At 42.5% G+C, this 24,977-nt stretch overlaps 1 protein-coding gene across 6 annotated transcripts in view; it reads right to left on the bottom strand.

The window, feature by feature from the left end:
- Nucleotides 1-24,977, bottom strand: part of herc4 (HECT and RLD domain containing E3 ubiquitin protein ligase 4) — a 160,002-nt gene that overhangs the window by 43,031 nt on the left and 91,994 nt on the right. For all 6 annotated transcript variants that reach the window (XR_005945633.1, XM_041209392.1, XM_041209393.1 and 3 more), the window contains 4 exons: nt 12,381-12,492; nt 2,806-2,995; nt 2,012-2,184; nt 1,758-1,877 (listed from right to left, as the gene is read on the bottom strand). Coding sequence is in view for 5 of the 6 variants with exons in the window: in XM_041209392.1 (XP_041065326.1) it covers nt 1,758-1,877; nt 2,012-2,184; nt 2,806-2,995; nt 12,381-12,492 (595 nt within the window). In the remaining variant the exon portion in view is untranslated. The remainder of the gene's footprint in view (nt 1-1,757; nt 1,878-2,011; nt 2,185-2,805; nt 2,996-12,380; nt 12,493-24,977) is intronic.

The following is a 24,977-nucleotide window of genomic DNA, read 5'->3' as shown; positions in this document are numbered from 1 at the left end:
ATTTAAAATGCCTTTAAACAAAATACAGGTAATCCTTAAGCAACAGGATATAAAACCAGACTGAGCCGCCAGTTCACCTGACAAAACCTAAAATGGTAAAACAAAAAAATCGCCCTTCCATGTTTAGCTTTAAGAGTAAAATGTAAAAGTTTAGCCAGAAGTAGGAAAGATCAGAGTAATCCAGCAGCCAGGAACTCTCTCAGAAGAACATACATGCAAAAAAATGACCAAATAGCTATTTTTGTAGCAATGGATTGCTGCAGTTTCAAAGATGTCACCCGTCCAAAGAGATACTAAACCCATAGGGCGGATGTAAAATACCCTATTGTATCATTTGAAGAGTAGGGGAGCGTCCTGGTCAACATTCATCCACCAATCACTGCTATCAAATCCAAATATCTGGTCACATAACTCATCCTAGTTTGTGGAACTTGCTGTGTGCAGATTAACTGCTGTTTCCCTAGTTACCCAGTGACTACACTTCAAAAGTACTTTATTGGCTGTGGAACACCAACTTATTATGGATGGCATAAGGGCATGAATCATGAAAAAGTTCTCTTTAATTCTCCTACGCTTACCATATCAGAATTACCTTGTATTTAAAATAAAACCCCTCCATTAAGAATGGAAACTTATGCTAGGTCAAGTGGGATAACCAGTCCAAAAAAAAGAGTAGGAATGAGACAGTTGAAGGTTCTGTCACCGATGATGGGGCAGGAGATTGAAGAGTATGGCGGGGAAAGGGGCGATGTGCAGAAATGCTCAAAACACTATGGCTGGTGTGTTAATTGTATAAATTAAGGTTATGTGTATACAGATCAGGGGTGGGCACTCATTAGATAATTACTTATGCACATATAAAAAGACACTTATTGATACTGGTGCAGGGTTGTAGAGTTAGGAACTATACATTTGTAATGTTTCACTTTTCAAATAAATCTAAAACGGAGTAAAGATTGACTTCTGGTCGTCTCCTTCACTAACTGGCAGTCCGAAGTTTAACATGGTATCAGAGAACAGTTGCCTGAATGTGAACATTAAAGTTTCTGACATGCCGTCTTTTTAAAAAAGAATTAGGTGGGTCTTATGGCTGTTAGATTTCTTTTAAAGCACATTTTGTCCCTTTTCGCTCTTCTGACTCTCCAAAGGCTCAGGTCACTGGATTAAGTTCTGCAGGTAGAAGCCAACATTTAGTAACTCATCCAAACAGCCATTTTTCATTGGTGCACCTAGACAATGGTGTGTTACCAAGCTATTCAGAGGGTTCGATACCATCAACACCCAACAGTTATATATGCACATTTTCCAGTGAGGTAGGTGGGTTTCACTAGCTAATCATCGGGAAAGAATCTAATTGGATTAGTTTTCATTAGCCCAAGCATACAAAAACCAACAAGAGTGTTATTGAACCAAACTTAGGACCTTTTGGATAACCAAGTCATATTCAGTTACTCAGCTTGCAAATATGCAATATTAAGTTACAGTATAGAATTCTTTAGGTTTTATGCATTTTTACACTTCCAATTTGGCTTTTTAGCTACAGGTCCCATATAAATACAAGGTAATTCATTTGGTAGCCCCACCTCTGATCTGAGTTTCCTATGAGGATGGCTCCTTGCTGCAGGTGCAGGACTGCAGAATTACTGCCCCAGCAAAGACATGAATGAAAATTATCGAAGTTGTAAACCACAGAAGGCCCAGTTAATTGCAATTTTTCAGGAGTTCATTAAATATAGCCATTAGAAATGTTTACTTACACCTCCATATACTTGGTATTGAATCCAGTTTACATAATCATTCCTGATGTCTATGAGATCTTGTACTTCATGGATATAGAATTTGTCATACTGAATTATCTGTCCAGCTTTCTCATTTACCTGCATTAATAAGTTGTAACAATGCAGAAATAGAAGTTCAAGAACATTGACTTTAAAATGAGTTTAGACAACCATTACCGTGCACACAGAATCAAATGTCAAGAATTTGTATATGTAGTTTGGCACAAACTCACCCTATGCAGAATTGCCAATACCTCCAGGGCGGTTTTCAGAAAATTATTCCATGTCCTTCGCTCAGAGTTAGCCATTCCAACCTTGGTTAGTTTCAGTAGAAATACTACAACATCCTTATAAAGTTCCACAACCTTCTGAAAGAACGCAGGTTCAAACGTAGTCCACCAATTTTCTACAGTTAATGATTCGGGATTTGTAAATGGTTTTGCAATACAAAGTAAAATGCGTACAATACCAGTTTAAGCTCAAAAGTACGAATTTTCAAGCTCCCATATACATTAATTCTGAAAGGATGCAATAGAAATAGTAAAATCCCAAAATATATTTTAAATAATAGGCTGTTACTATTTTTTATGATGTAATTTTAAGGCATAATATGCAACGGTTTAGGTCAGGAATATGCTGCAATGAAGAGAAGAATAGAACTAGTGGACAGGGTGCTACAAGTACATATAACTGGGTCTTAGAGTGTAGTTGTCAACAGAACACATTTGTGAAGTTAAAGATTTTGGAATTTTTAAAACAGCATTTTCAATTATTTTTGTTTAGATATACATTAATTTATCCAACATTTTAGTTAAATAAAATCTAGCTTTTATAAAAGACAACGAGTGTCACACCAATACAAATATTTGCTGAGTTGGCAATCACATCCATATTTCTACATGACCAAAAGCTAAACTAGACTCCATACTTAAAGATAAAGCAAACATTTCCACAATAAATCATGTAATTCTTGTCCTAGATATTTAATTGTTTTTCAAGTACCAATAATTTTACAAAATATATTTACCAAGTACTTTCAGTGGCACTTTTTCAAGCTTTACAATAGCCATTCCAAACGGAATGGCTAATGTTACATAGTTGTTGACATCATTCATGGGGGGGCACTCTGGAAGAGTAACATAGATCCTCAAGGCCTCTACATCAGGTGGAGAATTTGAAAGTCTTGGGATCAAGTTTTTCTCCATACTAGCTGCTATCTAGAGACAAACCAAGAGATGCTGGTTAATAATCAGAAGCAACAAGATCTCTACCTGTTAGAATGCAAAGACCCAATTCTAAATCTATTTTAATTCCTCACTTCAAAGTTTACAGAAATCAGTCAGAGCAACAAGAGGAATCCATCAAAGGCTAAGTACAAAACTGAATAGAAAGGCTAAGATGCTGCAAATATTTATCGTGACCAAAGACAATTGCTGTTTAACAAAATGCTTCTGCTTCATTAATTTAGAACAGCAATTATCATGGTGGAATTTTTTTTGCCTTGTTAAATTTTCCACACAAAAATCTCTCTGCTCCACTCCACTTCAAGTAATCTCTCATTGAAAGCCAGAAAATTAACACTGTTGACAACAAATGCCAGTTAGATTTAGATGGACAAAAGATTACAGATTTATATATCCTTCGATATCTAATTAGGAACCTTACATCCGAAAGCAGTTCCAGGGTTAACCGGACACTGTTGGTCTGGACCCCATGTCTGATGCTAATAATATCCCTGGGGCAGTCTGGAATATACTGACACTCCCTCAATATCGATTACCAGCCTCCTTGGGCAATATTGCAAATGAACAATTGGCAAGAAATGCTCGTAAGCTCCCAACCACCTGCTCACACTGAATTTCTAAGCCCTCTCTGGCTCTTGGATATTGGGCTTCCTTTCCATCCACCACACAGAGATAGCCAGCCTGCATTGTCATCCAGCTTCCCTTATTGAGTCAGTTTAGTGGCCTGGTCCAGTCCCTCTCAAGGGTGCTGAAATAATTTTGTCTTTTCTCATTCTATCTTCCACATTGTTTTTGACCTTAACACTGTGCAATACTACAAAGACTGGTGCCAATATATTAAAAACTTATACCTACAGGCACATTTCCTGTCAACTTATCCCATAAATCAATTCTTACGTCAACACTGATTATGAAAACTGGCTCAGGGTGTTTTATTACCTCTTCCCTCCCACCCCAGTGAAGATGTTGCAACACTGATTGGCTAGAGGAATACTTAAGGCATCGCAAGTTTACATAGGCATTGTTGTATATATTATATGTACATAAAACATAACAAGTTCACATGTTTTAAACATATAAATAATGATATTTAGGAATTAAATATACAACTGAATGATACCTAAATCTCCGATCCGATAATTCCCCCATTCACTACACTACGCCTTGACTCCACAGACAATGCTACTAGAAATTGACTTATTAAAAATCTAGGCCTGGAGTTTCTGTTAGGTTGCACTGTTTGTCTGTTCAATTTGTCTGAAATCAGCCAACCCAGCGTAAAAGATTAATAAAGCTGTACCAGTTTATCATTCTAAAATATACTAAGGAATATCTTTCATGTTCAGTTTTTTTAAAGTTACATTCTAAAAGCTGGCTCGTGGCAGATTTTACATTCACTAAAATACAAACAGGTTTCAGCAGAATCATTTATTGGGTGGATGGAAAACACAGCTTTTAAAATTAGCGTAATTTGCACCTGAATCTCTGACTGAGCCTAAAATGGAAACTGCTGGCCTTTATCTATAAAAACTTTACTTGTCACTAATTTTCAATCACATTTTGTACCAACTTTTTGCTAGTTCCCCATTTCCCCTTCAATTTGATGAAACAATTCACTCAAGTAACCCTTCAAATAAAAATGATTATATTTTTCCTCAGTTGTTAAAAATCTAACATCCAAAAGAATGTTTTACACAAAATAAAAGCTGAATTCTTTAAGAATAAAGTGGTAAAAACAAAAATTCTTGAAACACCCATGTCAGGCAGTACCGATGGAGAAAAAGCAGAGATAATGGGGAGAATATGGTGGACAGGAACAGGCGCAGAGCCGATCGCTGCCCGAAATCGACTCCGTGCCACCACATTGCGCAGGCGGGCCAATTAAGGCCTGTCCAGCATAATGTGCGGCCGGTAGCAAAGAGCACAACAATTTCCCTGAGGCACGGAGCTTCCTCAGGGAGATTGAATGGTTTATAAAACTTTTTAAATGAGTAAAAATTTAAACATATCATCTCATGTGACAGTGTCACATGATCTGGGACATGTTTGTGAAGTGTGGAAAAAATTATTTATTTATTTAATAAAAGTTTCAGGAAACCTCATCCCGCCTGTGGATGAGATTTCCTGAAAAACACAAAGGCCACTTGGGCTCTTCGCCTGCCCGCCAAACTTAAGGCTGGACGGGCAGTGTTAACTAGTTCAATTACTTTTTTAGTGGCCTTAATAGGCTGTTGACATTTTGGCAGGCGTGCAGCTGCCTTCGGCATGCGCCCGCCAAATGAAGTATCGAGAAGATGTGCAATGACGTCGGGACGAATGCCCGATGTCATCGTGTCATTTTACGCGTCAGCTTGTCGGGTCCGTCCCCACATGCTGACTGGAAGATTCAGCCCAATGTTTCAGGTCCATGACCCTTCACCATAGCAGCTGAATTCTGTATTTGTTTTAACATCTTCCTAAATTAATGAAGTAGAGAGGAGAGGGTTCAGGAAAAAGTAAATTCAAAAGCAGCAAGGAAGATGTGAAAAGCAGAGCTGTCGCTGAGTGTGGGTCAGGAAGGAACAACAAGGGTAGTGACTAAGGTGAGCTCAGTGAAAATTAAGAAGTCAAAACTAAAGGTTGAATGCCCATCTGAATGCATGAAGCGTTTGCAAGTTAAACAAATTAATAGCACAAATAGAAATTAATAGGTTTGATCCAATAGCCATTAGAGGCGAGGCTGCAAAGTAACCAGGGTTGGAAACTAAATATTGCAGGATATTTAACTTCAAGAACATAAGAAATAGGTATAGTCGGCCACATGGCCCATCAGGCCTGCTCTACTGTTTAATATAATTATAGCTAATCTTCTGCTGCAACTCTACTTTCCTGCCCATTCTCCATATCTCTTGATTTCCAGACAGATCAAAAATACGTCCATCTTGGTTTTGAATATACTCAACGATGGGGCATCCACAACCCTCTTGAGTAGGGAATTCCAAAGATTCATAATCCTTTGGGTCAAAAATTTAGTGAACCTTCCATCTACCTCCTCCAAAGCAAGTATATTCTTCCTTAAATATAGTGACCAAAACTGTACACAGTTCTCCAGGTGTGATCTCAAAGCACCTGCAGCACAACTTCTTTATTCTTGTACTCCAATCACCTTGCAATAAAGGCTGTGTCATTTGCCTTCCTAATTGCTTGCTGTATGCTAACTTTGTGTTGAATACACCCAAGTACATCTGAACATCAACATTTAGAAATTTCTTGCCTTTCAAAAAAAATATTCTGTTTTGCTATTCTTCTGCCGAAGTAAATAACCTTACACTTCCCCACATTATACTCCATCCGTCACCTTGTTGTCCACTTATTTAATCTGTCTATATCTCTTTACAGCCTGTGTCCTCCCCACATTTCCACCTTTGTATCACCAGTAAACATTATTCTCAGTCTTATTCTCCAACTCAAAGACTAGGTACCTGCAAAAAATTTGGGGTGAAATGAGTGAATTATTGCAACAGTACTCCTTTGAATCCCATCCCAACCTTTCCTCTCTTCTCATTCCCATTCCTTCTTCCTACGCCATCCCATACCTCCAATGCATTTGCTCTCTCATTCCCAATCCCAACCAGGGTAACTTTGTAGTTCAGCTGCCTTATCTTCCACTGTTTTCTTCACTCACCAAAGCGCCACACCCCTCTGCCACCACTAATCATCTCTCCCTTGTTTTCCCCCCTCCTTCCCAATTCCCCCAGCCAGGGTAATTGTGTTGTTGGGCTTCTCTTACCTTCTGCTGTACTTCCTCCACCAATCACCATCACCACCCCGGCTGCTGTCAGCCACCACTGGCAGAGGTGCATGCCTCACGTGCTCCAAACGACCTAAAGTGAGAGCAATCATGCCAGAAAGCAGCAACCACTAACCTAAAGCTCCCAGAAAAGAAAGGCTCTTTTTTGAGGAGGGGCTGATAGGGGGTATCAAAGACCATGTGTTCACACAGCACTTCGAGCCCTGTTTCGCATACTTTGATCTCTCAAACATCAGAAGAAGTTGAAATGTCTCCCACCTGCTGGGAAGGGGGATGGGGGGAGTTAATTTTTTTTTATTTGTGCGTGGGATATGTGCGTTGCTGGCTAGGCCAGCATTTATTGCCCATTCTTCAGAGGGCACTTCTGGAGCCATATGTAGGCCAGACCAGACAGCAGGTTTCCTTCCCTAAGGACATTAGTGAACCAGATGGGTTCTTATGACAATGGCAATGGTTTCATGGTCATCGGTAGACTTTTAATTCCTGATATTTATTGAATTCAAATTTCACCGTGGTGGGATTTGAACCCGGGTCCCCAGAGCATTACCCTGGGTCTCTGGATTACCAGTCCAGTGACAATACCACTATGCAACCGCCTCCCAATAAGGAAGGCTCTGGCTTTTCTTGGATACAAAAGGTTTGATAGTGGCTGGGCTTTTCTTGGATACAAATGGTTTGATAGTGGCTGGGGAGCCAGATTTGAGGCCTGCCTGACATGTGGCTTGTAGTGTGTTTGGCTAGACAGAAAGAGACAACAAAATTATTTGAAAAAATAACAATAGGGCTGTTTTACAAAATCTGAATTTAGTGGCTCTGTGACCCTTCTAATTAATACAATACACATGCTCCTGTCTTTCACACGCCCCATGTGGGCCAGGTTCTGTCCACCAAATCAACCCAATCAGAAAAGTGCATAAAAGACAAAAGTTGTATATTATGATTATAGATTGTAAATAGCTAAGTCCCTGGGTTGATCCATGTGGCACTCCATTAGTCACAGCCTGCCTATTAAACAATCCTCCATTCATATTACCTCCCACTTCATGAGCCCTTAACTTGTGCATTAACCTTTTGGTGGCACCTTCTAATGCCTTTTGGAAACCTAAGTATACTACATCTATTGGCTCCTCTGTTTGTCCTGAGTTACAGCCTCAGAAAAACTCTTAATAAATTTGTCAAAGATAATTTCCCTTTTGTAAAACCATTGTCTGATCTACTACAATTTTCTAAGCACATTGTTAAGAATTCCTTACAAATAATTTCAGCATTTCCCAATGATTAATGTCAAACTAACTGGCCTTAAGTTCCCAGTTTTCTCTCCCTCCTTGAAAAACGGTGTCACGTTTGCTAGCTTCCAATTTGCTGGGGCTATTCCAGAATTTAGGGAATTTTGTATGATCATAGCCAGTGCCTCCACCATCTGAGCAGCTACCTCTTTTAGAACCTGAATATACACAAATAGGTTCTGCAGATTTATTGGCTTTTAGTCCCTCAAGTTTCTCCAATCGCTTTTCTCTGCTGATATTATGTTCCTTGCTCTTATTTGTCTCTAGGATGCTCTCTATTGCTGGTATGTAATTTCTGTCTTCTAATGTGAAGACTGGCAAAGTATTTGTTCAATGTCTTTGCCATTTCCTCATTTCCCAAGATCATTTCTCCATTTTCTGCCTCTAAGGGACCAACAGTTACTCTCCTCCTTATATAACTGTGAAAGCTCTTACAAATCTGTTTTTATTTCCTGACTAGACTCTCACATGATTTTATCACCTTTTGGTGGCCCTTTGCTAGTTTCTAAAACACTCCCAATCCTCAAACATATAATTCTTTGCAATATTATAGGCCTATTTTTTAAATCTATTATCCTCAGCCTCCCTGGTGAGCTTTGGATGGATCTTTCTCTGAATTTTTGTTTCTGAACTGAGTATCTTTTTGTTGAACATTTTGAATTGCTTCTTCCTGGTCTAAAATAGCTTTATCCCTAGTTGTTTCCACAATCTATTGCTCCAGGGAACTGTCACAAAGCTACCTTTCAATTCAAGCACTTTTTCCAATTTGATTTGTCCGTTTGCATAAAGATTAAAGTCCTCCACAATTATTACATTAGTTTTGTTACAAGTTCCAATTATTTCTTTTAGAATTCAGCAGAGGACCAAGAAATTGATAAGCAAGGAAAAGAGAGATTAAGAGAATCATAGAATGATTACAGCACAGGAGGAGGCCATTCAATCTGCCATGCCTTCATGACCTCAGGATGTCCCAAAACACTTACCATTTAAGTACTTTTGAAGTGATGTAAATGTAGGAAATATGGCAGCCAATGTGGCAGCAAGCTCCCATATACAGCAGCACATTAATGACCAGATGTTTTTGTCATGCTGATTGAGGAATAAATATTAGGCAGGGCATCGGGTATAACACCCCTGCTCCATGCAATCTTTTATGTCCACCTGGGTAGGCGAACAGAACCTTGGCTTAACACCTCATCTGAAAGACAGCACCTCCGACAGTGCAGCTTTTCCTCATACTGCACTGGAGCGTCAGTCTAGATTTGTGCGCGTTACTCCAGTTGTGGAACTTGAATTGCAATCTTCTGAGTTGGAGGACAATGCTGCTAGCTGAACCAAGCTCAGTGAATAAAGGCCAACATACAATTTTCCTTCCCAATTGTTTGCAGCACCTGCATTTTAGCTTTGTGATTTGTTACAAGAATACCCAAAATCCTCTAAACATCAATATTTTCAGGTGTCTCGCCTTAAAAAAATTTCTGCTTTTCTATGGTTCCTGTCCAAGTAGATAGTTTCATATTTCGCTCCATCTGTCACTTTGTACAATCACTTAATTGGCTTATATCCTTTTGCAGCCTCTGCTTTTTTCCTTTCACAGTTTATTTTAGCACCTGCATATCTTTAGAAAACTTGCTTATATTACACTTGATTTTCTCATCCATGTTGTTGATATAGAGTAAAAATAGCTGAAACCAAAAAAAACTGATGCTTGTGCTCCACTAGTTACAACCAGCCAACCTGAAAAAGGACCTGTTTATTTTTGCTCTGTTCTGTCCATTGATCCAGTCTCAATCTATGCTAACACAATACCATGGTCTCAGAGTCCTCATCTTGTGTGGCATAATATAAAATATGGTGAGAAAATCCAAATATAATGCATTCACTGGCTCAATCTTATCTATCACCAGCTTCACCCTCAAAGTTGTCTAATTGATTTGTCAAATACAATTTCCTTTTCATAAAGGAGTGTCAACTTTGTCTAATCATTATGATTTTCAAAATACTTTGCTACCATGTCCCTAACAACAGATTCCAATATTCTCTATTATTGTTATCTATTATTGATGCTCGTCTAACTGGCTTACAGTTGCAAATAACAAAATTCAGAAATTTAGTAAAACAAATTGAGAAAATAAAAGATTTCAGAAGATAAACTGATGAAACAGTAGATGCTTGTCAGAGTGATGTGATTAAGTCGAAACCAGGGACTGTTCTTTTTCAAAATATTGTAAGCCTCTTAATTTAATTGCTTATTTCTCTTACTAGCCATACTTGAACTATTTTTCCAGTGGAATTTTTATTCCTCAAAGGAATGCATATTCATTGAGAATTATGAATTATTTTTAAGAAATGTTTTCCCTCATTTATCCACCAACATTTATTTTAATCTAATTTCCCAATCTACCATAGCCAACTCACTCTTCATACCTTCTTAATTGGCTTTGTTTAAATTAAGAATCCAGTTTCTGACTTAACCACATCACGTTCAAACTCAATATGAAATCTCTTCATATTCCATCCACCCAGTGTCTCTGTCCATTTCACCAGTATATTGCCTCTTGATGTCTGTCACCTTCTCATCACTTATTACAGAATTTCCAAATGGTGCCATGTATACCCAAATCAATACCAACCCCTCATGGTACCACTGCACACTTTCCTCCAGTCTTAAAAACCACTCATTCATTCCCTCAGTCAATATTGTATCCATGTTGCCACTGGCCCTTTAATCACATGGGCTTCAATTGTGCTAATAAACCTATGATGTGGTACTCTCAGATACTCTTTCCTCCCCCACCCCCCCACACCAACTCCCACTCCCCTGCCTTCCCTGTTAGACCAAAAAATTCAATCCAGTTAGTCACATATGATTTGCTGTTAACTAATCTGTGTTGGGTCTCATTTGTTGATCCATATTTTTTCAAAGCGACAATTAGATACAGTAATACAAGACAAAGCTAAGTTTCCCCACATTAGCCTGCCTGGCCTGTAGTTTCCAGGTTTATCCCTTCGTTCATTTTTTTGGGAACAGGGGTGTAACAATTGCAATTCTCCAGTTGTCTGACATCATTCCAATATCCAAGGATCATTGGAAGATTCTGGCCAGAGCCACTGCTGTCTCCACCCTTATATCCCTCAACAATCTAGGATGCACCCCATCCAGATAGGGTGACTTTTCTACTTTGAGCACCACCGACCTTTTAAGTACCTCTGTATTTTTAATTCCATCCAGTTTCTCTCCTACTTCCTCTATTACTATAGATTTCACAGCACCTTAGTGAAAACAGATGCAAAGTGCAAAGTTATCATTTAGTATCTCAGCCATGCTCTCTGCTTCCACTAGATCATCTTTTTGGGTCCCTAGCAGCCTCTTTCCTTTAACTAACCTGTTGCCACTGAGATTTTTGGACGCACTTCTATGTTACCCACTAATCTATTTTCGCATCCCAAGAACAAATAGATAAAAAAAACCTTGAAGTTTTGAAAACAAAAATTGCTGGAAAAACTCAGGTCTGACAGCATCTCTGGAGATCTCCTGTCAGACCTGCTGAGCTGTTCCAGCAATTTTTGTTTTTGTTTCAGATTTCCAGCATCCACAGTATTTTACTTTTATCTTGAAGTTTTGAAGTTAGTTTCCAGAACTAAAAAGAGAGATCCTCAAAATTTCAGCCTACAGCTTTTTCATTGGTCAGTTCAGTTGAGAATATGGGCTCTGCTGAAAAGCCCCCAAGCCAAAGTTGTTGCTTAAACAAGGCAATATGGATATGGTGAAGTTAAACACAAAATAATCCTCCTGCTCTCTTTTAGATGCTGAGCTCAGTTATGGTAAACACAACCTACCTTCTGGGAATACCTCACACAAAAATAGCCAAAACACCCACAATGTTAAAAGCCAACTCAAACACAGTCTAGAATTGGGTATATTTAGTTTCAATAGTTCAAGAGTTGCACAAATGCATATTCTTAATTGGCTCTCCCTTTCCACAACTTCTTTCAATCAGGGGAACAGAAGAGTTAGCCACAGGGTTCAACCATGTAAGATATACATTTATTAAACTAACAGGAACAGTTGGTCTACCCTCACTTCATGTTAAATGTCCCTCTACTGGGGAGTGCACTTTACCAAAACATAATGAAATGTATTGTCCATCAATTCCAAATGTCAAATCAACACCGAGGGGAAAAAAAATGCTCTAACTTTCTCAGGGGAGGATCTTAACTAAACTGCTACCAGAATGTAAGGTTATATTCTATTAAATGCAGACACCTAAGCAGACAATACCTGTTGCGAAATCCGAGGATGGTCAGACTGTATGAGTCTATGGAATAATAGTCTAGCTGCATTCATATCAATCCCGGAGAATTTGGAACTGGTTTTATAGTGATCATCATTACTGAAACGAAAATGCTATCAATTAGTTTAGATATGTCAGAGCGTTATGACATATATCCTGAAAAAAAAAGCTCTGGCATTATACATCAAATCAATTTATTGCTTAGTAACCCATTGTTGACACAAAATGACATTGTATACAACATTGTGATGAACCTAATGTATGAAACTCTCAAATTACTGGGGTTGAACTAATGTTAAACCAAATATTTGCTCTTATAAAAATAATTTCAGTATGCAAAACTGTTTCTGAAAGAGAAGAAAAGATCTCCAGTATTGAGGGGACAGGGATGTAATAGGACATGAAGCAGTTTTGCCTTTGATTCTGCAGTGTTTCCTTTAATAGTCACTAATCACCCACAAAATAAATCAATCAGCTACAGTCTGGTTATAACTTGCTAAGCTGCTGTGATCTGGCTGTCCAATCAGCCAATCACATTGAAGGATTTTCACAGACTCACAAAAAGGAAACAAAACTGCTTAATATTTAAAATATGTCCAACAAATTAAAGATTGGGACACACTCATAGGGTGATCGTAGAAACCAAAATATTCTGAAAATTAACTAAAAAAGTATCTTAACAAATGTGCACCGTTAGCAGCATTCCACGATTGCAAAATTATTTGAATCAAGACAAGTTCTATTGTTCAAATTTTATTAATTACACAGTTAAAACCTGGCTCTTTTTTTTTCTCCAAAGGACAAGGGCATCACACGCTAAGCCAGCATTTTTATTGCCAATCTCCAATCTCTAATTGCCCTTGAGAAGGCGGTAGTGAGCCACCGCCTTGAACAACTGTAGCCCATGTGTCTAGCTATACCCACAGGGCTGTTAGGGAGGGAGTTCCAAGGTTTTGACCCAGCAGCAGTGAAGGAATGGGGATATAGTTCCAAGTCAGAATGGTTTGTTGCCTGGAGGCGAGCTTGCAGGTGGTGGTGTTCCCATGTGTCTATTGCCCTTGTCCTTCTAGGTGGTGGAGGTCATGGATTTGGAAGGTGTTGTTGGAGCAGCCTTGGTGAGTTGCTGCAGGGCATCTTGAAGATAGTACATATTGCTGCCACTGTGCGTCAGTAGTGAAGGGGGTGGATGCTGAAGGTGGTGGACGGGGTGCCAATCAAAACGGGCTGCTTTGTCCTGGATGGTGTCAAGTTTCTTGCGTGTTGTTGGAGCTGCACTCATCCAGGCAAGCGGAGAGTATTCCATCACACTTCCGGCTTGTGCCTTGTAGATGGTGGACAGGCTTTGGGGAGTTAGGAGATGAGTTACTCTCCACAGAATTCCCAGTTTCTGACCTGTTCCTGTAGCTACAGTATTTATATGGCTAGTCCAGTTCAGTTTCAGGTCAATGGTAGCCCCCAGGATGTTGATATTGGGGGATTCAGAGATAGTAATGCCATTGAATATCAAGGGGAGATGGTTGGATTCTCTCATGTTGGAGACAGTCATTTCCTAACACTTGTGTAGCATGAATGTTCCTTGCCACTTATCAGCCCAAGCCTGAATGTTGTCTAGGTCTTGTTGCAAATGGGCCCAGGCTGCTTCAGTATCTGAGGAGTCACAAATGGTGTTGAATATTGTGCAATCATCAGCGAACATCCCCACTTCTGACCTGAAGGAAGGTCATTGATGAAGTAGCTGAAATGGTTGGGCCTAGGACACTATACTGAGGAGCTCCAACAATGATGTCCTCTGACTCAGATGACTGACCTCCAACAAGTACAACCATCTTCCTTTGTGCTAGATACGACTCCAACCAGTGGAAAGTTTCCCCCCACGATTCCCATTGACTCCAGTCTTGCTTGATCCTTGATGCCTCACTTGGTTAAATGCTGCCTTGACATCAAGGACAGTCACTCTCACCCCAAATGGAGTTCAGCTCTTTTGACCATGTTTGCTGTCATGAAATCAAGAGCTGAGCGGACCCGGCGGAACCCAAACTGAGCATCGGTGAGCAGGTTTTTGTTGAGTCAGTGCAGGCTTGATAGCACTGTCAATACCACCTTCCATCACTTTACTGATGATCAAGAGTAGGTTGAAGGGGCAGTAATTGGCTGGGTTGGAATTGTCCTGTTATTTGTGGACAGGGCATACTTGGAACTATTGCCAGGTAGATGCCCGTGTTGAAGCTATACTGGAACAGCTTGGCTAAGGGTGCAGCTAGATCTGGAGCACAAGTCTTCAGTATTATAGCTGGAATGCAGTCAGGACCCATAGCCTTTGCAGTATCCAGTGCCTTCAGCCATTTCTTGATATCACATGGAGCGAACTCAATAGGCTGAAGACTATTTATGATGCTGGGGACCTCAGGAGGCCAAGGTGGATCATGCACTCGGTGCTTCTGGCTGAAGAGTGCCTTGCCTTTTGCACTGTGTGCTGGGCTCCTCCATCATTGAGGATGGGGATACTTGTGCAGCCTCCCCTCCAGTTAGGACTGTTCAGGGTGTAACATTTTCTGGGGTTTCTAACAGTAATGTGGGAGCAGGAAAAGTTAAAATGCTTACTGCTTTCAATGACTGCTGACTTTGGGGTGGAGGTAGGGTACAGCATTGATCGTGGCAGAGCATTTAATTTACAGACAGCACCTTGAAGATTTCGGTGCAGGAAAGGTAAGCAACTGACAGTTGACCATCATCCCTGCAACCCCCTGCAAAATAAAGTTCATTGTTTGCAAAGGCTGAGCTAGGAACAAAGATACTTTCAAGAGAAAACAAAAACTGAATTACCTGGAAAAACTCAGCAGGTCTGGCAGCAGTGGAGAAGAAAAGAGTTGATGTTTCGAGTCCTCATGACCCTTCAACAGAACTAGGTGAATCCAAGGAGAGGGGTGAAATATAAGCTGGTTTCAGGTATTGGTGGGGGCGGGCGCGGGGGGACAGAAAAGTGGAGGGGGGGGGTGGTGTGGTTGTAGGGACAAGCAAGCAGTGATAGGAGCAGATAATCAAAAGATGTACTTTCAAGAGATACTGGTATATTCATGCCAAATAGTTATTTTTAAATACAACTGAGTCATCCAAATACAGAAAAGTTCCAATAGCTGTGTTCAAGGATATTTAAAGCTGAAGTTTAAACCAGAGACACTTTAAAACTTCTAGAAGAGACATTTCAGTCTTGCCCAGCACCCGCAGTGGTAAGAAATATAAGAACCACTGTACATACATAACATATTAACAAAATTAACCTGTAATATTTTTGTCTAGAATTGGATCAAAGAATTTCTGCTAAAAATACACCAGAACTCATTTATTTGCTCATTTGTCTATGGAATAAACTTCCTTAATAGTTTTAACCCAAAATGAGGTATGGTGTTGTGATGGTCCACTGTGAATTGAAGACAGAGACTTAAGGGGGTAATTTTAATTGCTAAAGTACACTAATTTCTTTATGCATGTTAAGTGAATGTTGACTAAGCCACCAAGGGTTGAAGGTGCTCAAAAGAATAGGGAGTTGGTTTTCACCTGTGAGAACAATCTAAGATACGGTAGTTAAAAAGAGTAGAGAAGGCCTAAAAACATGAGGAAAACCTTTCCTGATTTATCCAATTTGACATAAAATGTTTGATTTGCAAGGAGCAGAAACAGGCACTATGTCATACCTGCATTTCCAAAAATGCCCACTCCAGAGGGCGGAATCGTCTCAGATTTGCACGAAGTGCAGAGGGTGGGAAAAAAGGATGTTTTACCCGCCAGCCGCAATGGTGGCTTTTCACGCTGTATCGTCCCAATCCTGTCAATAATTATGCATTCTTGGAAAACATGCCGTTTCGATGGCGGGTGAGCTCTCTTTCACCTAACACACCATCACTTTGCACCTTTGTTATGCTGGATGTCATTAAGTCCAGCCACATGCACACCTCTCAGTGCTTCCAGTCCACTTTCCAGCCTTGCTGCAGAGAGAACATGGCCCTGAAAAGCGAGAAGACTGCAGCCCTCTGGTTTAATGACGCATCACTTGAGTGACTTTTGGACGCAGATGAGGCCCACTGTGATGTCCTCTACCCCTGCTCTGGGCGAAGGTCAGCAAGGGAGGTCACCAATCTAGCATGGGAGGCAGTGGCAGTAGTGGTCAGTGCCAACGCCCTGCAAAAGACGACAGCCATTCAATGCCGCAACAGGCATTGACTCTGCTGGCATGCACTAATTATCTCTATTTTAGTTCAAAGGGAGCTCTGCTGACGACTGATACCCTCAACCAGGCAGTCCCTCAGCTCCCATTCATATCACCTCCAACCAAGAGGGCTTCTCCTCCATTGAAGAGCTAGAAATAAGCAGCCTGGAAGGCCTGTCACAGCACTTACCCAGACTCTCCACCAGCACAGAGACACACAGCTTGGTGGGGCCAAGATCTAGAGCAGGCTTTGGTTCGCAATCTGGTGGTCACCGCATGGATACATGTCCACAGCAGGAGGAGGCAGGTTCAGCCGAGTTCCCGGCACCCGGAGGACTGCTGGGGAAGAGGCATTTCTGAGGTCTGAGTTAGATGACGGGCCTTCCAACTTGTCCAGGAGCATCAACAGAAGGCAGGGGAACATCACAGTGCTGTTGGAAGCCCTACACAGAGTGGCATGCGAGTTGGAGGTGTGTCCCCACCTGGTCTCTGGTGAAGTGGTGTCCACGTGTGTGAATGGAGGTCTCCATGGGGAAGATGGTGGACACCATGGAGACCCTAATCCAGTAGAGCATGGAGATGTACACAGAAATGCGCTCCATCGCTGTAGCCACGGGTGAGTTCCTGCAGAGGCAATGCAAGGGGGAAAACGGGGCACCTTAATGCCTCCCAAGGTGCTCATTCCCCTCAAGGAGCGAGGCTGGGGACCTCAGGCACCCCAGTGGAGGAGGAACGGCAGCTGGACACCCCGGGTCATTTACTTAGGAATCTCAGAGGCTAACCTCTCCCTCCAAGGACCCTTTGCCTATGACCCCCTCAGCTTAGTCCCCTGTCACTACAGAGGAAGCAGCTGGCCCACAGGAGAACAACCAAAACAAGGCAGGGCCCCCCAAGGCCTTTACTCTCCAGAGACTCACGCTGAAGTCATTGGAGGCAACAGGGCCAACCACTGCATAAACTGTCTCTACCCCTGCTGATGTCAGGGCAGCACCTAGAAATTGAAGATGAAAAGTTAAGAAATTCTGATCATGTTTACAATCTGAAAATATATTCATTTTCTCTGAATAATGTGCTTCGGTGTCTTTCAGCTTCATAGACAAGCTTCGCGAGGCCTTCCACTGCGTCCCCCCACCCCCAGCAAACCCAGTAGCAATTCAGCTGCATACAGCTGGCCCACGAGTGATTCTAGAGGGAGACGTGTAAGCCTGGCAGGGCCTTCTGCAGTCTCCCATGCACGCGGATCCTTTTGGCATCACACATCTCAATGTCCTGAACATTTTCAATGTCGCCTGCTGGGGTTTGCTTTCAGTTGTCCATCTAAGCTGACCTGCATCTCCACCCACCCACTGATCACACTCCCATGCAGCACCTGTTCTCCGCCACCATGACTCTCGTTTCACTTTCGATTTAGCAAGCATGGTAGTTCTACAGTTTTTCTTGTGCTTATCCCATTCTTTCCTCTCCCCCAGGCACCCTTTTCCTTTGCCCATCACTGTCAACCTGGCATCACCTTCTACCTCCCCAACTGTGACCTACCAGCCACAACCCTTCTCTTTCAGGGATGTCCAGGTGAACGTGCACATTCCCTTCCTTCCTGTAAATCCCATTCCCATTACCCTACCTAGCTCCTCTTTCCCACCCCTAGAGTTCGTGCCTGCCTCTGAGAACCCACCAACCACCCTCACTATTCCTTCTATTGATACCATTGCATACTAACCCTCCCACTCAACCACCTCACTCTGACGCAAGTCATTCTCACCATGCCCTCCTACTGTGCCTGTCCTCAGTTCACTCCCCAGGAGGCAGTCATGGACTCAGAGCCACTCCACTGCCCCCTCCCCCCAGCTCCTCCCTCCCTCTCCCCTACCCCCTTGGACTCCTCCCTCCTTCTCCAAGCCTCCTCCCCCTCTCAATATCTCTACAGTGCAGGATGTGGCCATTTGAGTTTGCAGCTCGTCCCACTCTTGCTTTATCCCCATAATCTTACACATTCTCTTTTCTCAGGTAGCAATCCAACTCCCTTTTGAATGCCTCGATTGAATCTGCCTCTACCACCCTTTCAGAAAGTTTCTTCCAGACTCCAACCATCCTCTGGGTGAAAAATATTTTCCTCACATCAGATGTACTCTTTTGTCAATTATTTTTATCTGTGCCCTCTAGTTCTTGGGTGTTCTCTTCAGTGGGAACAACTTCTTACTATTTACCCCAGCCATACCCGTCAGGGTCTTGAATACCTCTATCAATTCTCTTCTCAGCCTTCTTTTCTCCAAGGAAAACAGTCCCAGCCTGTCTTCATAGCTAGAGTTCTTCATCCTGGGAATCATTCTTGTGAATCTCCTCTGTACTCTCTCCAATCCCTTATATCCTTCCTCAAGTATGGCACTCAGAACTGGCCTAGGTACTCCAGATAAGGCCTAACTAGGTCTTATGCAAATTTAACATGACCTCCTTACTCATGTACTCAATGCCCCTATTAATATGGCCTAAGATGCTATATGTTTTATTAACTACTCTCTCAATATGCCCTGTCATCTTCTATAACCTATGTACGTATACACCAAGGTCCCTCTGTTCCTACACCTCTCCTTTAGAGGCTCTCCCTTTATTTTATACTGTTTCATCTCACTTCTCTGCATTGAGCTTCATCGGCTACTTGTCTGCCCAATCCACCAACAAGTCTGTGTCCTTTTGAAGTTTAAGACTATCCCCATCACAGTTGATACCATTTCCAATCTTCGTATCATATGCAAATATTGAAATCATGCCCTGCACACCACAGTCCAGGTCATTAATATATCAGGAAGAACAAGGGTCCAAATACTGACCCCTGAGGAACTCCACTACAAACCTTCCTCCAATCTGAAAAACAACTATTTATCACTATTGTTTCCTGTCACTCAGCCAATTTCTTACCCAACTGCCTATTTTCCCTTTTATTCCATGACCTAGAATTTTGTTCACAAGTCTGTTGTGTGGCACTGTATTAAAGTGCCTTTTGAAAATCCATATACACATCATCAACAGGGTTTCCTTTATCAACTTTGTTACCTCCTCAAAAAACTCCAGCAAGTTAGTTATCATGATTTTCCCTTGATGACCCCATGCTGGCTTTCCTTAATTATCTTGCACTTGTCTAAGTGATCATTGATTTTATCCCATACTATGTAGTAGGGAAACTTCTGGAAACTAGAGGTCAAATTCACAGGCCTGTAGTTGACAGCTTGTTCCTTACACCCCTTTTTGAACAAGGGTGTAACATTTGCAGTTCTCAAGTCCTCTGGCACTTCCCCGGTGTCTAAGGAAGACTGAAGGGTTTATCATCAGTGGCTCTGCAATTTTCACTCACTTCCCTTCCCTCAGTACCCTTGGATGCATCTCATCCGGTGCTGGTACCTTAACTTTTTTAAGAAAAGACAGCCTTTCCAACACCACCTTCCTTCCCCCTGGACTGTTCCATCCTTCCCCCTCCCTCCCCCACCCCCTCCTCCCCTTCCCCCCCCCTCCCACCCCCCCCTCCTCCTCCCCCCCCGCGCCCAAAACTGGCCTCTTCCCTGCTCCATCTTCCCCACTACCCCATTCACCAGACTCCCTGCTCCGAGAAGTCAGAGGCTAGGAATCTTGCGACGAGTAACTCATCCCCTGACTCCCCAAAGCCTGTTCAGCAATTACAAGGCATAAGTCAGGAGTGTGATGGAATACTCCCCACTTGCCTGGATGAGTGCAGCTCCCACTGTCCAGGGACAAACAGCCCGCTTGACTGCCACAAATATTCACTTCCTCCACCACCAACACACAATGGCAGCAGTGTGTACTTCCTACAAGATGCACTGCAGGAATTCACCAAGGCTCCTTAGACAACACCTTCCAAACCCACGACCACTACCACCTAAAAGGACAAGGGCAGCAGACACATGGGAACACAACCACCTGGAAGTTCCCCTCCAAGTCACTCACCATCCAGACTTGGAAGTATGTCACCATTCCTTCACTTGTCACTGGGTCAAAATCCTGAACTCCCTTCCTAACAGCACTATGGGTGCACCTGCACCACATGGATTGCAGCGGTTGAAGTCAGCCCACCACCATCTTCTCAAGGGTAACTAAGGTTGAGCAATAAATGCTGGCGCAGCCAGTGAAGCCCACATCTCATGAATGAATAAAACAAAAACTCCTTCCCTTACACCTACCTCCTCAGTTGCTGTCTTCTCCTGTGACCCCTCCCCCCAAAGCCTTTGACTCCCCCTCCCAACTTCACCCTGACACCTTTGTTCCCCCCTCCCAATCTCACCCCAACACCTTTATTCCACCTCCCCGCCATGACACACCTTTCTCCCCAGTCGATCCTAGACCTTCCTCTCCTAACTCCCAGTACATCTTCCTCTCCCAAACACAGCTGGACCTTCCTCTCTGCTCCCCCGACCATCATCCGCCGTTAGCAGACCCTCAATGCTGGTTTTCCACCTTCCATGAGCTGATTCGCAGCAAAGCCTTGTCGATGAGAATCCATCCAGCATGCCATGGACGTTCCTCCAGGGTCCTGTGGCTGTTGGACTTCAGCATCATCTGCTGCTCAGATGTCCGTGGTGTGAGCAAGGCCCTGACAGTAAGTCCTGGCTTCTGCACGTCACACTTTTCAAGACGTGTTCTGCACCAGCATATTAGGCCCCCTGCCCTTCTTGATATATATTAAATGATTTAGATCTTGGTGTACAGAGCATAATTTCAAAATTCAGACCATATTAAACTTGGAAATATTATGAACGAGGAGAACAGAGTAGAACTTCAAAAGGACATAGTCAGGTCAGATGGGAAGACAAGTGGCAGATGGAATTTATTGCAGTGAGGTGAGTCATGTTGGGAGAAAGACCACAGAGAGACAATATAAAATAAAGGCTACAATTCTAAAGGGGGCACAGGAGCAGAGGGACTTGGGGATATATGTGCATAAATCAGTAAAAGGTGGCAGAACAGGTTCTGAGAGCAGTTAATAAAGAATACTCCATCTGAGGCTTTATTCATTAGGGCATAGAGTACAAAAGTAAATATGTTAAACTTGTATAAAGCCTGGTTCAGCTTCAGCTGGAGCACTATCCCCAGTTCTAGGGGCCACACCATCCAGGAAGGATGTGAATGCATTAGAGTGCAGAAAAGATTCCTGAGAATGAAGTTTCTCATCCCTGAAACCAGTTAGTGGATAGTTTCGAGGAGTTAGGACTGTTCTCCTTGGAAAAGGCGGCTGAGAGGAGATTTGATAGAGGTGTTCAAAATCATGAGGGGTCTGGACAGAGTTGATAGGGAGAAACTGAACCTACTCCTGAAAGGATCAAGAATGAGGGGGCACAGATTTTTTTCTTTTATTCATTTGCGGAATGTGGGCTTCGCTGGCTGGGCCAGCATTGATTGTCCATCCCTAGTTGCCCTTGAGAAGGTGATGGTGGATTGCCTACTTGAGCCGCTGCAATTCATGTGGTATAGATACACACAGTGCTGTTAGGGAACGAGTTCCAGGATTCTCATCCAGTGAAGGAATGGCGATATATTTCTAAGTCAGGATGGTGAGTGACTTGGAGGGGAACTTGCAGGTGGTGGTGTTCCCATGTGTCTGCTGCCTTTGTCCTTCTAGATGGTAGTGGTCATGGGTTTGGAAGGTGCTGTCTCTAACTCGAGTGGTTGTTTTATCGATGCCATTGAGGAAGTGCAACAGAGGTTCACCAGATTAGTCCCTGGCATGGTAGGATTTTCTTACGAGGAGAGATTGGAGAGACTGGGGCCCATAACTTCTGAGCTCCCCAGCTTCGGATTTGGGGAGTATTCCAAAGATGCACTGTGGAATCCCTCTGGGAGGTTCCTAAGCCAAGATGTGCACTGTAATTGCCCAGAAATGCACACGTCCTCTGGATAATTGCACTGGGAACCATCTGAAAATGTGGTTTAAATCAAACTTTGGATGGTTCTGCCAGGGTTATACCAAAAGTTACTCAGAAGAAGTTAGAAGAACCAAAACCCTCTAACTTCTGAGTAACTATTGTAAAGACCCAAAATGACCCCATGGGACCCTGACTTTCGACAACCCTCCATCCTTGCCTTGACTCCCCCCCGATACCCCCACACTGCCCCCACTCCTACCATGCTGCCCCTGACCTCAGACAAACCATCCGACACCCATCACCCCCTCCAACCCCTTGTCCGACACCCATCACCCCCACTCGGCCTCCATCTGACAACACCCACCGCAGACCTACGACCAAACCACTGGACCGTCATTGGACACCCCCAATCCTATCCACTCACCTTCCTCTGGCCTGTCAATTTCCCTAGCCCTTTAAACCTACCTGCTTTACAGCAGCAAGTGCTGCAAAAAATAAAAAAGGGGCACGGCCACCTTGAGTTCATGAGAGCTACACTCTGCTGGGGCCTGACGAGAGTCTTTTAACGCAGGCCCCAAGCAGCTCTAGTGAACGCAAGTGTCAACATAATTTTCAAGGCTAGGTAAGTGGGCATTTATTTCTTCTAGTCCCTGCCGGCCAACACTTTCTGATGCTAGTCAGCAGAAGTTATGGCCCAATGTCTGTATTCTCTTGAGTTTTGAAGAATGGGGATGACCTCATTGAAACTGACAAAATTCTTACAGGACGTGAAATGGTAGATGTAGCTAAGGTGTTTCCCTGGCTGGCGAATCTAAAAGCAGCGGACATAATCTCAGGATAAGGGGTAACACAGAACCATAGAAAAGTTACGGCGCAAAAAGAGGCCATTCAGCCCACTGTGTTTGCACTGACCAAAAAAGGGAAAAAAGACATTAGCTGCTCATTTTAATCTCACTCTCAAACTTCTGGTCTGTAGCCTTGCAGGTTACAACACTTCAGGTGCAGATCCAGGTACCTTTTAAACAAGTTGAGCGTTTCAGCATCAACCATCAATTCAGGCAGTGAATACCAGACACCCACCACCCTCTGGGTGAAAAACTTTTTCCTCATGTCCCCTCTAATCCTTCTATCAATCACCTTAACTTTATGCTCCCTGGTAATGGACCTTTCGCTAAGCCCCTCAATCTTGTGCACCTCAATTAGGTCACCCCTCAGCCTCCTCTGTTCAAGGAAAACAACCTAGCCTATCCAATTCTTCCTCACAGCTGAAAATTTCAAGCCCTGGCAACATGCTTGTAAGTCTCCTCTGTACTCTCTCTAGGGAAATTATGTCCTTCCTGTAATGTGGTGACCAGAATGGTACACAAAATTCCAGCTGTGGCCTAACCAGTGTTTCCATCATTACATCCCTACTTTTGTATTCAATATCTCATCCAATAAAGGTAAGCATTCCATATGCTTTCTTTACCACCTTATCCACCTGTCCTGCCACCTTCAGTGACCTGTGGACATGCACTCCAAGGTCTCTCACTTCCTCAACCCCTCTCAATATCCTCCCATTTATTGGCTATTCCCTTTCTTTGTTTGCTCTCCCCAAATGCATTCTCATACTTTTCCTGATTGAATTCCATTTGCCACTTTTCTAGCCACTCAATGAAACCATTTATATAATTCTGAAGACAACAGATATCCTCTTCACCATCAATTACATGACCAATTTTTGTGTCATCTGCAGATTTCCCAATCATGCCACATTTAAGTCCAAGTCATTGATATATACAACAAGCAGCAAGGGCCCCAACACTTAGCCTGTGGAATACCACTGGAAACAGCTTTCAACTCGTAAAAACATCCATTGACCATTACCCTTTGTTTCCTGTCGCTGAGCCAATTTTAGATTTAACCTGCTACCTTAACCTGTATCCCATGGAATCTCACTTTTCTGACCAGTCTGCCATATGGGACCTTGTCAAATGCCTTACTAAAACCTGTGTGCACACCATTCACTGCACTACCCTCAATCTTTCTTGTTACTTCCTCAAAAAATTTGATTAAGTTAGTTAAGACATGATCTTCCCCTAACAAAACCATGCTGACTATCCCTGATCAATCCGTGTCTTTCCAAGTGATAAGCTTATGGGTAGGCCACTTAAGACTGAGATGTGTAGGAATTTCTTCAGAGGGTGATAAATCTTTGGAATTCTCTATGCCACAGGACTATGGAAGCTCAATCACTGAGCATGTTTAAAACAGAAATCAATAGGATTTCTGGAGATTAATGACATCAAGGGGTGTGGAGATAACACGGAAAGTGGTGTTGAGGTAGACAATCAATCAGTCATGATCTAATTGAAGGGTGGAGCAGGCTCGACAGGCTGAATGGCCTAATCCTGTTCCTGTATTGGAAGGTAGAATGAAACTGATTTTAGGGTAAGACATATTCCAATCTGATACGTATTCTGAAAAAAGGTTTTTGAAAGTAAAACCTGGAAATATTAATGAGATACTGCAAA

Source organism: Carcharodon carcharias, chromosome 17, assembly GCF_017639515.1.
Source record: "Carcharodon carcharias isolate sCarCar2 chromosome 17, sCarCar2.pri, whole genome shotgun sequence".
NCBI lineage: Eukaryota > Metazoa > Chordata > Chondrichthyes > Lamniformes > Lamnidae > Carcharodon > Carcharodon carcharias.
The sequence above is the reverse complement of the archived record's forward strand: the minus strand, read 5'-3'. Positions and strand labels throughout refer to the sequence as shown.